Source organism: Lycium barbarum, chromosome 12 (genome assembly GCF_019175385.1).
Source record: "Lycium barbarum isolate Lr01 chromosome 12, ASM1917538v2, whole genome shotgun sequence".
Lineage (NCBI taxonomy): Eukaryota > Viridiplantae > Streptophyta > Magnoliopsida > Solanales > Solanaceae > Lycium > Lycium barbarum.
The window spans coordinates 72,625,351-72,643,224 of record NC_083348.1 but is presented as its reverse complement, the minus strand read 5'-3'; the positions used below and the strand labels follow the sequence as shown (position 1 = coordinate 72,643,224).

The 17,874-nt window shown below is 34.3% G+C and overlaps 2 protein-coding genes across 4 annotated transcripts; one reads left to right on the top strand and one right to left on the bottom strand.

Moving 5' to 3' along the window:
* The first annotated feature begins 218 nt into the window (after positions 1-218).
* Positions 219-14,045, top strand: LOC132621837 (uncharacterized). Of its 3 annotated transcripts, none has more exons than XM_060336289.1 (24): positions 219-501; positions 5,414-5,544; positions 5,997-6,081; positions 6,237-6,290; positions 6,490-6,581; positions 6,666-6,769; positions 7,203-7,275; positions 7,775-8,177; positions 8,554-8,877; positions 8,970-9,164; positions 9,245-9,340; positions 9,418-9,481; positions 9,730-9,851; positions 10,333-10,579; positions 10,693-10,844; positions 10,932-11,053; positions 11,498-11,621; positions 11,713-11,771; positions 11,972-12,065; positions 12,137-12,326; positions 12,682-12,783; positions 13,079-13,197; positions 13,485-13,544; positions 13,736-14,045. In XM_060336289.1, exons 1-24 carry the CDS (start codon positions 454-456, stop codon positions 13,835-13,837), a joined length of 3,162 nt encoding a protein of 1,053 aa, XP_060192272.1. In that variant the 5' UTR covers positions 219-453; the 3' UTR covers positions 13,838-14,045. The 3 variants fall into 3 exon arrangements, with proteins under 3 accessions (XP_060192272.1, XP_060192271.1, XP_060192273.1); XM_060336288.1 differs by having other exon boundaries at positions 9,727-9,851; XM_060336290.1 differs by lacking the exon at positions 219-501 and adding an exon at positions 5,190-5,331 and having other exon boundaries at positions 9,727-9,851.
* Positions 14,046-15,447: 1,402 nt separating this feature from the next.
* On the bottom strand, positions 15,448-17,539 carry LOC132622823 (HMG1/2-like protein). Its single transcript, XM_060337493.1, has 8 exons — positions 17,335-17,539; positions 17,059-17,104; positions 16,439-16,540; positions 16,292-16,349; positions 16,162-16,206; positions 15,985-16,065; positions 15,800-15,886; positions 15,448-15,719 (listed from the first exon to the last, which is right to left on the bottom strand). The coding sequence occupies exons 1-8, from the start codon at positions 17,522-17,524 to the stop codon at positions 15,705-15,707; spliced, it is 624 nt and encodes a 207-aa protein (XP_060193476.1). The 5' UTR covers positions 17,525-17,539; the 3' UTR covers positions 15,448-15,704.
* Between the last annotated feature and the right edge of the window lie 335 nt (positions 17,540-17,874).

Sequence of the window (17,874 nt, the reverse complement as noted above, 5' to 3'; positions counted from 1 at the left end):
CTTCATACTTTCTGAAAACCAGTAGTTTGTTGTGCCCAAAGATAAAAAAAAACACCACCCATTATCAGAGTGTGAATATTATCTAAAAAAAAACAACAATACAAACATCTGATTATTTGAAAATGCATATGATATGGAAATGGATATTGTTTTGTCGTTTTTGAGAGAGTTGGTAACCCGATGGCACCGTCCAAACCCGTTTCTCTCTCGCAATCTTCGGATCAACCTCATCAGCCGCCACGTGTCCCTCATTTGAAAAACAGAAGAAACAATACAAAAGAACACAAATAAAACTCCGGCCTATCCTTGTCCAATCACAAAATCGAAACGGTAAAACTCAACTGCCTTCTCTCTCTCTCTTGTTTTTCTTCCTAAAGTCTAACTAAGCACTCCCCCAAATTATCTTCGATCTTTAAGGTTCCTTTGTTCTTCGAGCAGCACACGTGGGTGTGTATGAGTATGTTGAAGAAGCTTGTCGAGAAGGCTTCTTTTGTTAAGAAGGTCAGTCATCTGTATTACTTTTACCTTTTAAACTTCATTTCTGGACTTCTTTTTTTTTTTTTTTTTCTATTTTTGATTGGGTTAAGTGAATTTCAAATTCAAATTTGAAGAGTGTCAGAAATTAAAATCTGTGGATTTCATTTGTCAAGTGTTGTTTCATCACTGAGAATTTGCATTTTCAGTTCATGTTAATTTTAGTACTACTTTCTTCTAGTTTTCTGTTTCTGAGTTAAAAAGAATGATATTTTTGAAATTTGAAATTGTCATGGAGAAGCTCTTCAAGTTGTACTTGATTGATCTCGATAGTCGTGAAGCATGACGCGATCAAGCAATAATCGCTAAGCTTTACTTTTGATTTTAAGCGGTAATTAAGATAAGAATAAGAATATTATCTTTTCGGTTACATCTTGTAGTCTCCATATAACAAAAGTATAATTAGGAAATAGGAAGCTGGAGTTTGGAGAGATACTGTGAAACTGCTAGTTTATGAACTTTCTGAATTGATATTAGTACCATATATAGTAACAATATCCTCTGTATCTGGGATTTCTAAAAAAAGATGAGGAAGAATCATTTATTTAGTGAGTTTTAGGAATCTGATTAAAAACGGGTGAATAAAAACTGTTTCTTTAGTGATCCGGTGCATTTAATTATGCTGTTTTTGGTAATCAGTATTACCTATTTGGCTCAAAATGTGGTCAAATACAAGGTCTAGAAGTTGCATTATTGATAAAGATAGTAGGATCTGTAAGAGCAATACTGTAACAAACACTTACTTACAAAGTTATACCTAAAAAAGAAGATATGAATTAAGAGTTTGTTTGGGTCAGCTGATTGGATAAGCTTTTAAGTGGTGAAAAGCAAGTGATGAAATTGATTTCATAAATAAGCATTGATCTATTTGGATAGAAGTGTCGAAACTCTTAATAAGCAGATGATATGTTAGGTAGAAAAAAATATTGATAAGTTGTTTTTTTTAGAATGACTAGGAGATCCTTTAAAAAAAATTGTTAAAAATTATAGATTTAATAGTATTTGTGTAAAGAATAGAAGGAAGGACAGATGCAGCGTGAAGAGGAAGCTAAGAATTTTATTTTAAAAAAGATATTTTGAGAAATAGAAAAAATATTTAGGAAATAATTGTAAAATACTTGGTCAAATATAAAACTGCTTGTAAGTAGGGGTGTTTACAGTTTGGTTAAAAACTGATCTAAACCGAAATTCAAACCAACCCGATTAGATAAACCGACATTTACTTGGGTTGGGTTTGGTTTTAAATTTTTAGAAATCAATAATATTTGGTTTGATTTTGGTTTTACTAAAAGCAAACCGAAGAAAAAACCAAACCAAACCGGCAAATTTATACATAATTTTTATAATTATATATACACAATATCTTAATTTTTATAAATACGTTTAAATAATTTGTATACTTTTTAAGAATTTTTTAATTTATCTCTAATAGGCTAATGAACTTTATACCTTAAGCCCATTTTTTTTTAAAGAAATTCATTTAGTCAAAGAAATAACTATGAGATTTACCTAGATTTATTTTTTGTATTTCCTATAAAATTTATTCACTTAATTAAAACTTGTAATCCTAAGACATTTTCTCTATAATCCAAAAAAACTATAATTACCACAATAAAAAGGTAACAACGAATTATAAGTTGGAAAAGAATAGAAAATTCTCTATTAATTTAGAAAGTAAACATGAAAGAGAGCAATACCTTTAGTTTTCTTTAAAATCGAAAAATCGACTCAAATCGAATCAAACCGATGAATATATATTATATTTGATTTGGTTTAATTTTAATAATTTTAAAAATTGACTAGATTGATTTAGTTTTAATTTTGACTCAAAATCGATACATGAACACCTTTATTTGTAAGTTAGGATGATCAACTTATGACTTTTTACTAAACCCTTAAAAAGCGCTTAAGCTTGTGGTTTTGGTAACGGAGTGGATTGAGCATAACAATAATGACGGAAAAAGAGGCACGTAAATCTTGCTTAAGTATAAACTAGTCTACGGCTACTCAGGCTTAGAGTGACGCTACTCTGCTTTTGCCTGTGGGCCATGAAATGGATTAGTTAAGACACTTTTAAGACGTACCAAACCTCCCCTACTTTCTATCGTCATTTGGGATTTTATGAAAACATATGAATTTAAGACACGTGTTGGTTGACATAAAATCTTTCGGAGAAAAAGGAAATTAATTCCTTTGTCTAAATCTGATTTTTGCTTATGCACGCTTTAGCACTTATAATCAAAAAGCGAGTGACAGAGCGTACACGCAAATATGGATCTTCAATAAATGAAATATTTAAAGAGAAGTGGGCCGTGGGCCCTAGACCCATTATTCCATTACGAGGTCCATGAACCTTAAGAAACCAAACATCAATTCACTATCTAATAACTAGACGGTTTATGCCTGCCTACGGATCACACTTTAAATTATAGTGCATCTATGTGTATATAATTGTCTTTGAATAGTGATTATAGAGAGAGAGAGAGTATATATTATGTTCAAAAAACGATTAATATAACATTGTAGTTTGTACTCCGTATCTAAAATTTTATTATATTAGTGTTTGCTACGAATACAAAGCCAACACTTTTTTTTTAACATTATATTTTTTTTAATATGGGGTTCACTTTTTTTTTTTTTGATATTGCTTGATTTTGATAATATAGGGTCTACTTTTTTTTTTTCCCATGAGTTTGGAGACGGTGAGTTCCACTTTTTTTTTCCTTTTTTTTTATTGCTCGGTGTTATGTAGTATGGGGCCCACCTTTTTTTTTAAGGGACAACGAACGACGAAGCATGGGTCTAAACCCATGCTTTATATAGTTTTTTTTCTTTTTTTATATTGCTTGTTGTTGTTTAGTATGGGGCCCACCCTTTTAGACATTATTAGTCTGCACTATTTTTATGCATATAATATATATATATATACTATGTTCAAAACACGATTGATATAACATTGTAATTTGTGCTCCGTATCTAAAGCTTTATTATATTAGTGTTTGCTACGAATACAAAGTCTGCACTTTTTTTTTTGACATTGTTTGTTTTTTTAATATGGGATTCACTCTTTTTTTATATATATATATTGCTTGATTTTGTTAATATGGGATATTATGTTCAAAACACGATTAATATAACATTGTAGTTTGTGCTCCGTATTTAAAACTTTATTATATTAGTGTTTGCTACGAATACGCACGTGGCAATGAATCCATCATTATTGACTTAATGAGATACTTTGGAAATTACATGAATATTGTTTGATTTTTTAATATGGGGTGTACTTTTTTTTGGACATTATTAATTTGCACTATTTTTATGCATATATATATATATATATATATATATATATATATATATATATATATATATATATATATATATATATATACATATATATTAGAATTATAGGGCCCACAATTTTTTTTTGCACTTTTTTTTTTGACATTGTTTGTTTTTTTAATATGGGATTCATTTTTTTTTATATATATATATTGCTTGATTTTGTCAATATGAGATACTATGTTAAACACGATTAATTTAACATTGTAGTTTGTGCTTTGTATTTAAAACTTTATTATATTAGTGTTTGCTACGAATACGCACGTGGCAATGAATCCATCATTATTGACTTAATGAGATACTTTGGAAATTACATGAATATTGTTTGATTTTTTAATATGGGGTGCACTTTTATATATATATATATATATATATATATTTAATATGGGGTGCACTTTTTTTTTGACATTATTAATTTGCACTATTTTTATGCATATGCATATATATATATATATTAGAATTATGGGGCTCACAATTTTTTTTAATATTAGTTGTTGTTTAATATATATGGGGCTCACAATTTTTTTTTATTAAATTGGAACGGATATATATATATATATATATATATATATATATATATATATATATATATATATATTAGAATTATGGGGCTCATAATTTTTTTTTTAATATTAGTTATTGTTTAATATATATGAAACCCATAATTTTTTTTTATTAAATTAAAACGGACGACGAAAAAGTGAGCCCAACCAGCTCTTCTTAATAGTAGAAAAAGTTGACTTTACTTAGTACCTTGATGTATAAGAATAATTCAGATAAAGAAAAAGGAAAATGCTGTTGTTTCATCCACGTGGATGAACGTGCAAAACAATAGATCTGCAGTGTGCTTCCGAATTTAAAATCTAAGGGCTAATGTCTTTTTGAGCAAATTGTTGCGTTTCTTGTGGGAAAGGGAAAATATTAGAACAAAAAAGAACCGAACTGTTACAACTGACGAAATTATTTTTTATTACTCTTTCTGTCCCAATTTATTTGACGTCATTTGACTAGCTACAAAGGTTAAGAAACAATGGAAGGATTTTGAAATTTGTAATCTAAAACAAACCTTAGACATCTATATGACTATAAATTATTTTATTAAGTGTAAAAAAAAAAGTTTAATTATTTTTTATTATAGAAAGTAAACATACTTTTTGGAAAAAAATGAAGTGTCGAAGGGGGAGGGGGAGTATGCGGTTTTGGTTCCATAGATATAACGATATCAAAAAAAGAAAGGTTTGCTAATTTAACAGATAGTCCTAAAAAGAAAATGTTGATATGATTGGTGGCCATGACATTTGCACCGGTTGCAGGGAGCACAGTGAGATTTTTTTGACTAAGTTTTAAGGCTGTTCTTTTTTATGAACTAGGGTCTCTGTGAAATTAAATGTATAAAATGAAGATACTTTACTTTACTGATGAATTAAGTAACAGATGATCATGTGAAATCTCGAGGTAAAGTTAGGAACTTGGAGCAAATTAAGTGAAAGACAGTTGCATTTTAGTTTTTTCACAATGTTAAATCTTCTTGTTGCAGCCTAGTGGAGATTCAGATGGTCTGAAACCTCATGACGTAAATCCCCGCTGTGTTTTTCATTATGGTATCCCATCAGGATCTGTGCTATCCGCTTATGACTCCATTCAAAAAATTGTTGCTCTTGCAACCAAGTAAGTGTTGTTCCTCATATATATAGAATAATCCATTCACACTAGCATTTGAAGTTTATGTGATTCTTGTACTTAACGTCAAGCCATAATCTCTAGCTAAAACAGCAAGTCACGAAAGCAAGACTACTTAACAAGAAAGGGAGGGATTGAAAAAACGAAAGATACGGCTTTATGGTAGATATGATATTACCGGAGCCTTGGAGCATTTCTTGTGACCTATAGAAGCATGCAATAATGCAATAATGCATTAGGATATGCTGTCTACATCACATCCCTTTCGGTGCGGCCGTTCCCCAAACCCTGTTAAGGCGAGATGCTTTGTGCACTGGGCTGTTAAAGGGGAGATTAATGCTCATGAGAAAATGTTATACAGCATTTCAGTAGCAGTAGGAAAAATCAATCCTTTAGGCCCGTGACTCGAGGTGTTGAAATATTTTGTGTTTAATATGCAGAGATGGACGGATCAAATTATTTGGAAAAGATAGCACACAAGCTCAGTTGGTATCATCGGATACAGTGTCAAGTAAATGTTTGCAGGTATGGATCTTCTGAACCCCGCAAAGAAATTTCTTCATTGACATTGAAATAGATGCTAATACCATGAGCAAGCATCTAACAAAATAAAAAAAACTGATCTCTGATGAAAATGTTTATTTGCAAGCTTATGCTAACTGATTTTTTCCGTCTTGCAGTTTATGGAGAACCAAGGTCTCCTCATTAACATAAACTCCAATAACCGAATAGAGGCAAGTTATTCGATGAAACTCTTTTAGCATACTCTACAAGCAGTACCATTGTCTTTCCTCACTTTATTTTTTTAAGTAGGAGTTTTCTTTCCATTGCTGTGACTTAAAAGTTTAACTTTCTCGGCTATATATCCCTGCATGAGTGTGGCAATAACTGTGTTGTGAAACTAATAATTTGATTATTTGGTGGTCTCATTAGGTCTGGGATGTAGAGCAGAAGTATTTGTGTAATTTCCATGACTTCGACAGGGAAATCACCTCTGTTACACTCATACAGCACACTCCCTACCTGTAAGTGCGTCTAAGGTACAACTAAGTTAAGCTGATTTGTATGCGAAGAAGACATGAACCTGTGATTCATTGTGCTGTCCTCAGGTATCTTGGAGACTCATCAGGACATGTTTCACTTATGAAGTTTGTTAAAGAACCCTGTAATATAGAGAGAATGAAATATTGTATCCCTCTTTCAGCATCTCATGGTGAGACCCGTTCCTCTTTTACACCTGTTGCTTATTTGTTGTTCCATTTTTGTTGATGCTAAAATTCAACTGCAGTTTACTCATGAAGCAAAGTTGCTTGAGAAATTCTCGTACTTGTTTGTGATCATTAATGCTTATAACTTGGTTAAGGGGCTCATAGATGAAAATATACATATTAAGTTAAAATCCATTTGTTTCAACTATAAGCAACTTCTAGTGTACCGAAGTTTTTGTATTCCGGAACATTAACTGTGGATTCAAATTGGCATTAGGAACAACAGAAAACATTTTATAGACAGTTTGAAGGTTGTCCCCCAATAATAGAAAAAAAAAGTAAAGAGAACTGTTAAACAGATGGTTCGGTCATTATTCTATGCATAGGTCCTCAATACATACCACCCCATGTTGGCCTGACAAAATGATCCTCATTCAGGCCTATCAAATGAAGTTGCCGGGGACACTGCTGTAGCACATATACTGCCTCAACCTGCTGCAGAAAGTAAAAGGTAACTTTTATACTAAATTTTCTTAGTTTCTAAGGACCCAGATCAAGGAACACCAGCTTGTACGTTTTGCGGCACAAGCTTAGTGCTTCCATTAGTAGTTCTCTCTCTTCTTTGCTGGAGATTTTTTTTCTTAACTCTTATTGTAAGAGAATTTCTGCTGATGTGAAGAAAGTTAATAATACACAAAATCTGATTAACATTGTTAGAATCTCTAATTTTAGAGGTTACTGACCATAGATATCTCAATGTTCCAAAAGTAGGTCGGTAACTTTATCAGAAGTTCATTTTGTGTAACATAGGGGTTATCTGAGCTTATTAAAAGTTATACTTACTAGACATAAAGGCACTACTGATAACTTTATCTGTTGAATTTGTCCTCAGACTATATCATGCTGCAACTGAATATGCTTTTACGGAGCAAAGGTTTATTATTTTTTTGATGATTGTATGGAGATAACTACATTACTATACCATTACGGAAAATCTTTATTTGATGCAGGGTGGCAATTGTTTACAAAGATGGTGTTATAACACTATGGTCGATTCGAGAAAGCAAAGCAATCTTTATAACTGGAGGGAGTCCTCTGCAATCTATGGGTCATGAGACAAAAAAAGCAACCACAGCATGTTGGTGCTGTCCTTATGGAAGTAAACTAGTTGTTGGATACAGCAATGGAGAGATATTCATCTGGAGTATTCCAGCTACTTCAAATTCAAGCATAGATCAAGAACTTGAGGAAGTGCCTAGTGGAACTCAAAGTGCCCCAATTTGTAAACTGAATCTTGGATATAAGTTAGACAAAATCCCTATAGCAAAATTAATTTGGTCCTATGCAGAAGGAAAGGCCAGTCGATTATATGTTATGGGCTCCCCAGATAGTCAAGCGGCAAACTTGCTACAGGTTACTTTGTCTTGGCTACTTATATGTGTTTATTTTATTCTCACTTTGCTTTTCTTGGTGAATTCAGAGTTTGGACACTAGTCCTCATGTATAACTGTCACTTTAATTTAGGTAATGTTAATTTGTTATTGTTGCAACTTATCACCACATAGTTTCCTTTTTCGAATCTGTTGCCATTTAATTATTCATTAGTCTAGGTTTATCTCACTTTACTTTCAAGAGTAGTTGCTGAATATGGCTAATCCAATGGTGATGGTTGCACACTCATCCCATCTTTTATTAGAACATTAAGTAGGGTTTTTTGTGTTGGATTACTCTCCTATTTTCATGCATTAGCCTGCATTCAATTGAAGTCATATGATTTGTCATTTGGCAGGTAGTTCTACTAAATGAGCACACTGAATCTCGCACAATTAAATTGGGACTCAACCCTCCTGAGTCTTGTCTGGACATGGAGATTATATCAAGCTTCCCTGCATTGAGAAAGAACATTAACAATTCATTACTTTTGGTAGCAAAGTCTGGCCAAATTTACACATATGATGATTCTTTAATTGAAAGGTACCTATTACAGTACCAGTCCAGGTCACCACCATCACTTCCAAGGGAAGTGAAGGTGAAGCTCCCACTTGTTGATTCAAGCATCACCATTGCAAAATTCATCGTAAACAATCCTTACATGTTGTTTTCCATGGATCAGGTGAACATAATTTTTCTCAATCTGATACATTTTACTTCTACAATTGTTTTTTTCGAGGCTATAATTAACGACATACTTTTTTGGTTATGCAGGACTATAGTAGCCTGATTAAAGATAGCATGCCTCTTTTCCCATTTGAGAGGGCACAAAAAGATGGAACCGGGTCAAATTCAACTCAATTTTCTAAGGCCAAAAATGTATTCTTAAGTGGTCACAGTGATGGAACCATAAACTTATGGGATGTCTCATGCCCAAATCCACTTCCTATTGCGTCACTAACTCAGCAGGTAATGAACCTATCCATCTTGTCAACGATTAGCTTCTTCTGTTTATTGCCCTTCAAATTCACGTAACTTCAACTCTGCAGAGTGAGGACAACCTTTCCTTAAGTGGTGTACCCCTAACGGCATTGTGTCTTACCTCTGACTTACATATCCTCATATCTGGTGATCAAGCTGGAACGGTAAAGTCTCTGTTATGGATTTACCAAAATAAAGGATTTTTCTGCATTCTGAGGGTCTCTGTGTACTTGTCGTGCAGGTACGAATCTATAAGTTCAAACCTGATTTTTTTGCCCCAGATACCAGTTTTCTGTCCTTTCAAGGTATGACACATGAATGTCAAAAAAAAATTGAGAATGTTATGATACATCACAGATTAGTTAGGGGTATCCGCTATCTTGTAACTTTCAAAATTACAGTGGATGTTTCTGCATTGTTTTCATTTTATTTTGTCTTAAACTGTTTTGATCTCTTAAAACATAAACATGCCCTTTGCCTTTACTCTATGTACACATGTTTCCAGAATCAGCAAAAAGAAGGAATTTTTGACTTATTCACACTATTCCAGTAGGTTCAAAGAAAGGAAGCAACCCAATCCAGAGCGTCAAGCTTGTTAAGGTTAATGGAGCTGTACTTTCTATAAGTACCAGCCAGGATTCTAAGTATTTTGCTGTTGGGTCTGACCAAGGATATGTGAGCTTCTGCTTCTATCTTTCTTCCAGCTATATATCATTCATTGTATTCCTTTAGGTTTTCTAGCACTTTAATACTGCACCTTTCTCCTTCCAACGCAAATGTTGGTATCAATCATTTGATAATAGTGCCACTATAGTAAGTTTGTAGGATATGTGCAGAACATGAACTGTATATCTCAGTATTTTAGGATTGTTAATTCGGTGTAAGATGGAGGTTGTCTAGTATGGATGGCTTCAAAGCTTTTAACTGGAAAGCAGCTTGGTTTTACACTTCCATTTTGGAAGGCTCTAGTAATTCTCAGTTTCTGATAAGTACCCTAACTGAATTTTGTTCGGCCCCTTGTAAGAAAAAGTTCCCAGTGACCGGTTTTCCTTGGATTGTATAGTGGGGCGTATGTGACATATTGAAGATGCTTTTCAAGTCGACTGTTCATATGAAAAGATTGAGTGTTTGAAGTCCCATAATTTGTGGTATGCAGGTGGTATTAATTGATTCCGACAGCAAAACCATACTGTATCAAACACATATTGCTAGTGAACTCTGCACTGGTGTCATCTCTATGCAGTTCAACACGTGTAGCTTGCATGGATTCGACAAGAATATCTTAGTGGTAGCGACCAAGGATTCATCAGTCTTGGCCCTTGAGACAGAAACAGGAAACATACTAAGCCCTTCATTGGTTCATCCAAAGAAACCATCCAGAGCTTTATTTATGCAGATTTTGGGTATTTAACCATCTTTATAGAATCTGTTGTTCATGTTCATGACAAAGCTTTCTCATGAACGCTTAAAATTAGCAAAGATTCATGTATTTTCCTTTTTTCTACATTTGGTGCAGATGAACAAGAACTGTCTGGTCGAGGATTAAGCATTTCAGATGGTATAGACATGATTAAGGGGAATTCAAATAATATTTCATCAAAGCAACCACTAGTATTGCTCTGTTCTGAAAAAGCTGTATATGTCTATTCTTTATTGCATATTGTTCAGGTGGGTGTCTATTTGTCTTGTGGGCATATATAAAACTAGCACACTATCCATCTCAGTGCATGTTCTCTTTGCTTGCAATATATTCAGGGTATTAAGAAAGTATACTACAAAAAGAAGTTCCATTCTTCTTTGTGTTGCTGGGCATCAACATTTGACACGCCTGAGGCCGGCGTTGTGCTTCTCTTCTCCAACGGAAAAATTGAGATTAGGTAATGTTTCTTCTATTGATGTGACCAGATATATGAGAATTATTGTGCTCCGTAATATTATCAAAACTGCTCTTTGTTGTTTAATTCTGTCATGGATCATACATGGTGTTTATTTGGCTTAGAATTTTTTCTTTTTGTTCTAGTTCAAAAGCATATGTGCATTCTAGATCTCCAAATCATCAGATTCATCTAGCGCACAAGAATATAATGCTTTAAAACATCTAGATTTTGCCTCTTCAAACAGAGCTTACCAGTGCTTCTCTATTTCCTTTTCTAAATTCCTCTAGGGTACGCTATGAAGTTCACTTAATATAAGCTGATGAGTGCCCACTAGAAGCTTGTGCATATAAAGTGCACTTGATTTTCTCCTTCAGTACCTTAGCTATATGTTTTCAGTGAAACAAGGGGGAAACTATCTGCTGACTTTAGTCTGTCAAACTTCAGGTCTCTTCCGGAGTTGTCCCTTTTAAAGGAAACTTCAGTTAGTGGCCTCATACTTTCGCCTCCGAAGGCAAACTCCATTGCTGACCATTCAATATGCGCATCAAAAAATGGTGATCTCATAGTGGTATAGTTCAGATACTTTAGGCATTTTGTACTTTTGATAAGTTTTTTACCTTTTAATTCTGACTTGAACTCCAAAAATTATTTATGACTAGGTTGACAGGGATCAAGAAATGTTCTTCGTCTCAGTTTCCTTGCAAAATGACACCTTCAGGTGACAAATATTCCAGCAACCACATCTTTTTTTCATTTGACTGCCCTGCTCTTTTCTTGATTATTCATATGCATTCCTAAGGATGAATAACCGAACATACTCGCATTCCCCACCTCCTTCACTTCCCATCCCCGGTGAGAATTCAATTATTTTATAAGAAAAACAGTATCGCCTGCATTCACAGTATTGCTGCATGATAGGTTCCTGGACTTTGCTTCCCAAGTTTATGATAGAGATCTAGTGGTTGAACCAGGGCAGATCTCTGCACCCATCATCCAAAAAGAAAAGAAAAAGGTATCCTGAAATTTTAACTATACGGTCAGTTCATTATTAAATACTAATTTCTTTTACTTTCTTGACTCTAGGGAATTTTTGGATCTGTTTTCAAAGATGCCAAGGGAAATAAGGCAAGCAATGTGCCTGACACCGGAGTTGAAAATGCAAGAGTAGGTATTGAAGAGATGTCGGCAGTATTTTCAGCTGACAACTTTCCATCGCACATACAGAGCGAAGAAACGTTAGGCAGGAACAAAAAGGATGATGATTTGGATATAGGTACTTTTTGTCTCTTATAACGGTTGTCCATTTTTTTCGTCATTCACTTCCTCCAGTGGACTGAGGTACCTCGCATGACCTGATAAGGGCAAGAGCCTGCATAATGCTCTTCTCAGACTGAACTGAAATCTGATGAGAAAAAAGTGAAAGTGGGGCAGTAACAAATAAGAACCTAAAAGAATTACTAATTTTACCTGCTGAACTTTTTTGTATTTTCATGAAAACCTAAACGTTCTGGTTGATGAAAGTCTGATCGAGTGTATTACTTAAAGGAGTTGCTCACAGTTTGTCCCTCTCAGAAGATATTAGTTGCTTTTCAAACGGTACATAACTTTTTTTTCTTTTTCCTCTAAAGATGACATTGAAATTGAAGATCCAGAAGAGAAACAGAAGGGAAATCCAATGGCTGGAGCACTAAACAAGCAGAACCTTACAAATACATTTCAGGCTCTGAAAGGTAAGAGTAGTCAAGAAAGTGATAATATTCCACATGGTGCACTCGGATCAATAGCTGCACAGAAAATGTCTGTCAATGTATACACATATAGCACAGAAGTATTAGTAACACTTTCAGCTTTCAACCGAGTAATGTTAATTCTGTCACACATGTCTCCATTCACCAGTTATTAGGAATTCCCGTCAGTCTTTTAGCTGTCTTTTATATTACGCTTAATATTGTGGTGCTGAATAACCAGTACTTCCATACCATTTTCACATTATTCATTTAGAAATCATTGTTCTTGTTTTTACAGGAAAGTTTATGCACATGAAGGTCAAAAACGATAAAGCCCCGATAAATGATGCACCGAAAGATGACAAGGCAGATACTGTTGGTCAAATTAAGAAAAGATATGGGTACACTGCTTCTGCTGTAAGTATTCTTTCCTGCATTCAGTCTTTTTGGTTCGAGAAAAGGGTAAGGGTAAGCAAGGGCATTAAAACTATATTGTCTAGTAGAAAGGGAAGTGAAAAAGATGTACTTGTTGGGAAATAAACAGCATTTATCACTTGGTGTCCTCTTTTACTTCCTAACAGTTTGGGAAGTAACCCTTGACCTCCATCCTTATTAGTTATCTCAATAATTTTAGTAATTTAACTGAGTGCAACTAGCTCGATGCTATCCTTGCGATATAAGTAAATTTCCTACTATAATTGCAGGAACCAAGTGCTGCAGAGGCAGCAAAGTCAAAGCTCAGTGAAAATCAGAAGAAGTTGCAGGTACCATAGTGTGGCTTTCATTGTGGACATCTTCTCAGAACTATATTTACCCTAGTAAATTACAAAGACTGTTAGTCTCTATATGTCTGAAATGTTTAGGCTTATCTAGACTTATTGATAGTACCTCCAATTAAAGATAGAGGAAAGCATAACCGAGAAAGTACTGATTGTTTGTAAATGTGTATGTGCAGGGCATCAACATTAAAAGTACTGAGATGCAGGACACAGCCAAGTCATTTTCTTCCATGGCTAAAGAGGTGTTGAGATTTGCTGGAAACGACAAGACAAATTAGTGATTACTTCACTCCACGCTTAAAAAATGTTTTGCTGGAAATGTATATTAGATTAATATTCCGAGTATTTTGCCGGATATTTTCTATTTTTTCCTTTTTATGGGACTGGAGTTTGAGATGTTCTTTTCTTCTTCCTTGTACTTATTATGTAAATAGTTTTCATGACTCTTGAGTTCATAACTACAACGTTTGATAAGATTCTTTCAAAGAGGCATGGTTGTTAGGAGGTGGATATGTTTCTCTATAGAAGGTTGGCATTGATGTAAATTACATGTTAACGTATTCAGATGTGCGGCAGAATACAATCTAATATTCATTTTAACAAAGGCATTTCTGCATTTAGACAAATTTGCGTCAGATTTCATGTTTAAATTGCCTTAATCGATTGTATTCACCGGCATAGTGAAAGATGAACAACAATAAGAAAGCAAGAAGGCGAAAGCAGAATCGTTATCTCCCTCTCGACACTTTTCAGGTTTACAGCAAGTGGAATGCATCTTGATTTTATCTTTCTAAGTTTGCACATGTACAGAAGAGAGAATTCTATTACTGACGGTAAATTGAATAAGTCAAAAGTAGCTTCTTAAACACTGTCTGGTAGTCCTACCTCCAACCTGACAAGCAAGTTCTGTTTTGACAGTTTAATGTGCGCATAGAGAACCAGTCAACTCACAAGGAAGCATTTCACTGAACCCACTCTTTTTGGGACTGAAGCGTCGTTGTGGATTGTCATTTTCTTATTCCCTAATCAACACATGAGACTACCTTTTGAGTTACTGCGAGACATTTATTAAATTTCTTAATCATCAACATAAATATATAAGTAAAAAAACAAAATCTAAGACGCAATGATCGTTATATCATCGCACCATACAGGAGAGATGGTCTCGTCTATAGTTAACAATATTTGAAATGATACAACAATCAAATTAATACATAACTAGTTACACACTGCCATATTAAAGAAAAGACAAATATGAAGAATTTGGTCAACTGACAAGAAACGCTAGGTAATGGACCGCTATGAGTTGAGGGGACGATACAAGCAATAATAGACCCTTGAACCACTCCGCGACAATGACAATCCTTGAGGTCTACAGTAATTATAATCTATACATATTTCTATCTGTCCCACGTTAATTCACAACCAGATAACTTCACGCTTAGGATCCTATATACAGAGAATTAAAACAATAACCAACACGTGCAAGTCAATTATTCATTTCCCCATCCTACAAAAATGTGGACTCACATGGAAAGGAGAGACTAGAGAAGAGCAGCTAAAAGATTAGGATTACATTATCAGATTTCAGACAAGTCGCATAAGAATAGTCACACTCCACCATAAGAATTAACCCAACTGAACAAGATACAATGACCAAGTCGAAAGCAAAAAAGCTACAGAAAGATACAGCACCTTTTTTTTTTCTAAAGACCAACAGGAAAAGATGCTTCCGCACAATTGTTTATGTGCAAGTGAAAAACGAGACCGGGTCCCAACGCCATAAAGAAAATGATCAGAAAGCTATCATTGATGCAATAACAAACGCAAACAAAAGATATTTGGCACCCAACATTGCAATATCAGGAAACGGATCAGATCAAATGTATACTAGAAACAAAGGGAAATCCCTAGCTGAATTTTCATTAAATAGCACCAAACTACAAATTACATAAACCCACTTTAAGAGTGTTCCAAGGCAGCTAATCTGATTTTCCTTTTCCTGTCCCAAACTAAACCCCCAAAAACAAAAAACAAAAACAAAAGAACATAAAAGAGGGCATCTATTTATCAAGGGAAGGACTGATAGCAATTCCTACGTGAACTTCAGTCATCATTTTCTGCATTTCAACGGCTATTAATTGTTTAATCATCATCCTCCTGTGAAAAACATGAATAACGATCATCAATAAAACTCCCACAAATCACAAAAAAATCATCAAAGATTCACAAATGTAAACCTCTTCGCTTCCATCATCATCCTCGTCATCATCGTGTACCTCAGACTTTGACTTATCAGATTCGTCATCATCCGCATCATCACCAGCCTGTGTTGCACCAGGAAAAAAAAAAACTTGTAAAACAAATAAACATAGCATATAGACATACACATAAAAGTTAAAATTAGTAAGAACAAAGTATTTACCAGCTTCCTGTTATAGGCATCCATGTTCTTTTGGTATTCAGCCTTTCTTTTCTCAGCCTTTGCTTGGTAAGGTGCTTTCTCCTAAATCAATTTAACAATCAAATAAAGATTTTCAGTTTAATACATATTTCAATGTAAGGCAATTTGATGAGAGTTTTTTTCAGTGCTTATACTCACAGCATCAGTTAACTGTTTCCACTTGTCTCCACCAGCTTTACCAACCTATAATTTAGTGTCACAAATACTGATTAACATAAAGCTCAACCACAAAAACTAATTAAGAATCTGTTTAGGGTAAACTACTTACAACCGCAACAGATTTGTTGCCCGGATGTTTTTCCTTGTAAGTTTTCCTGAACTCCTCCCTTTATTCATCAAAACACACAATTAGCACCATTAAATATAGCTTTTTTCAAACACAAAATAACAATAAATACAACAAGTAGATGCATACATGAAAACGAAGAAAGCACTTGGAGGCCTCTTAGGTTTGTTAGGATCCTTTGCAGCGTTCTTCGCTTTCTTACTCTCAGTTGCCTTCTTCCTTACTCCAAGCCTGTAAGGATTCATCAAATAGCAACAAATTAACATCACGAATTCAACAAATAGCAACAAGTTTTAACAACACGAATTTAACAAACAGCAACAAAACAACACGAATTCAACAAATAGCAACAAATTTCAACAACGCGAACTCAACAAATAGCAACAAAACTTAACAACGCCAACTCAACAAATAGCAACAAATTTTAACAACACGAATTTATCAAATAGCAACAAATTTTAACAACACGAACTCAACAAAATCTCAGATAGAAATCAACAAATAGCTACAAAACTTAACAATATGAATTTATCAAATAGCAAGAAATTTTAACAACACGAACTCAACGAAATCTCAGATAGAAATCAACAAATAGCTACAAAACTTAACAATACGAATTTATCAAACAGCAACAAATTTTAACAACACGAACTCAACAAAATCTCAGATAGAAACACCGAAAAAACCTAGATCTGAAACTTTATAACTAAACAAATCAAAAATATTAGTTAAAACAGATGAAAACTCACTTAGTATCAGCTTTAGCCTTCGATTTACCTCCTTTCATGTCAAAACCTGCAACAAAACACCAAAAACCAGTAAGAATCGGTACTGAACCGGCGAAAACTGGTAAAAATCGGTACTGAACCAGTTTTTTGAAAATCAGTAACACCGAAAACCGGTAAAAATCGGTACTGAACCAGTTTTTTGAAAATCAGTAACACCGAAAACCGGTAAAAATCGGTACTGAACCGGCGAAAAAAGTGAAAAAACGGTCGAGTCAACGTTTTAGGGTTACGTATTACCTTTAGAGAGAAGAAAACACAGAGAGATATTACTATTGTGATTTTGGTGCGTTGTGTTTAAGAGTTGTGTGTGTGTAGAAGGCTCTATAAGAAGGGCTTCGTGTTGAAGGACTCTAAAAGAATTTTGCCTCTCTAAAAATCGAATCCTAGTGGTTTGGGCGGGATTTCGAAAACTCTTTTGCCACGTCATCGATCCTTGTGCTATTGTTTTACTGGATATAGTGCTCTTCTCTTTCTCCGTGTTTTGGATTTTGGACCTTGTGTTTTCTCTGTGTTTCTCAATGGGAAGATCCTGCCCGTTGATGGGGAAATTATTGGACACGTGGAGGGATCCTGGGGGTTTGGGGGTTTTAATAATTTGATATACACGTGTGGTGGTTTAAGAGTGTAATGACGGAGTTAACCTTTTGTGTTATGACGGTTGTGTAAAGGGGCGGTGTGGGTTTATTAAACTAATCTCGACAAATGGAATCGTGATGCGTATTGCGAGTGGGAGGGTTAGTTATGTCATTTCACTAGTTGGAAGAATCTCTTCCGACT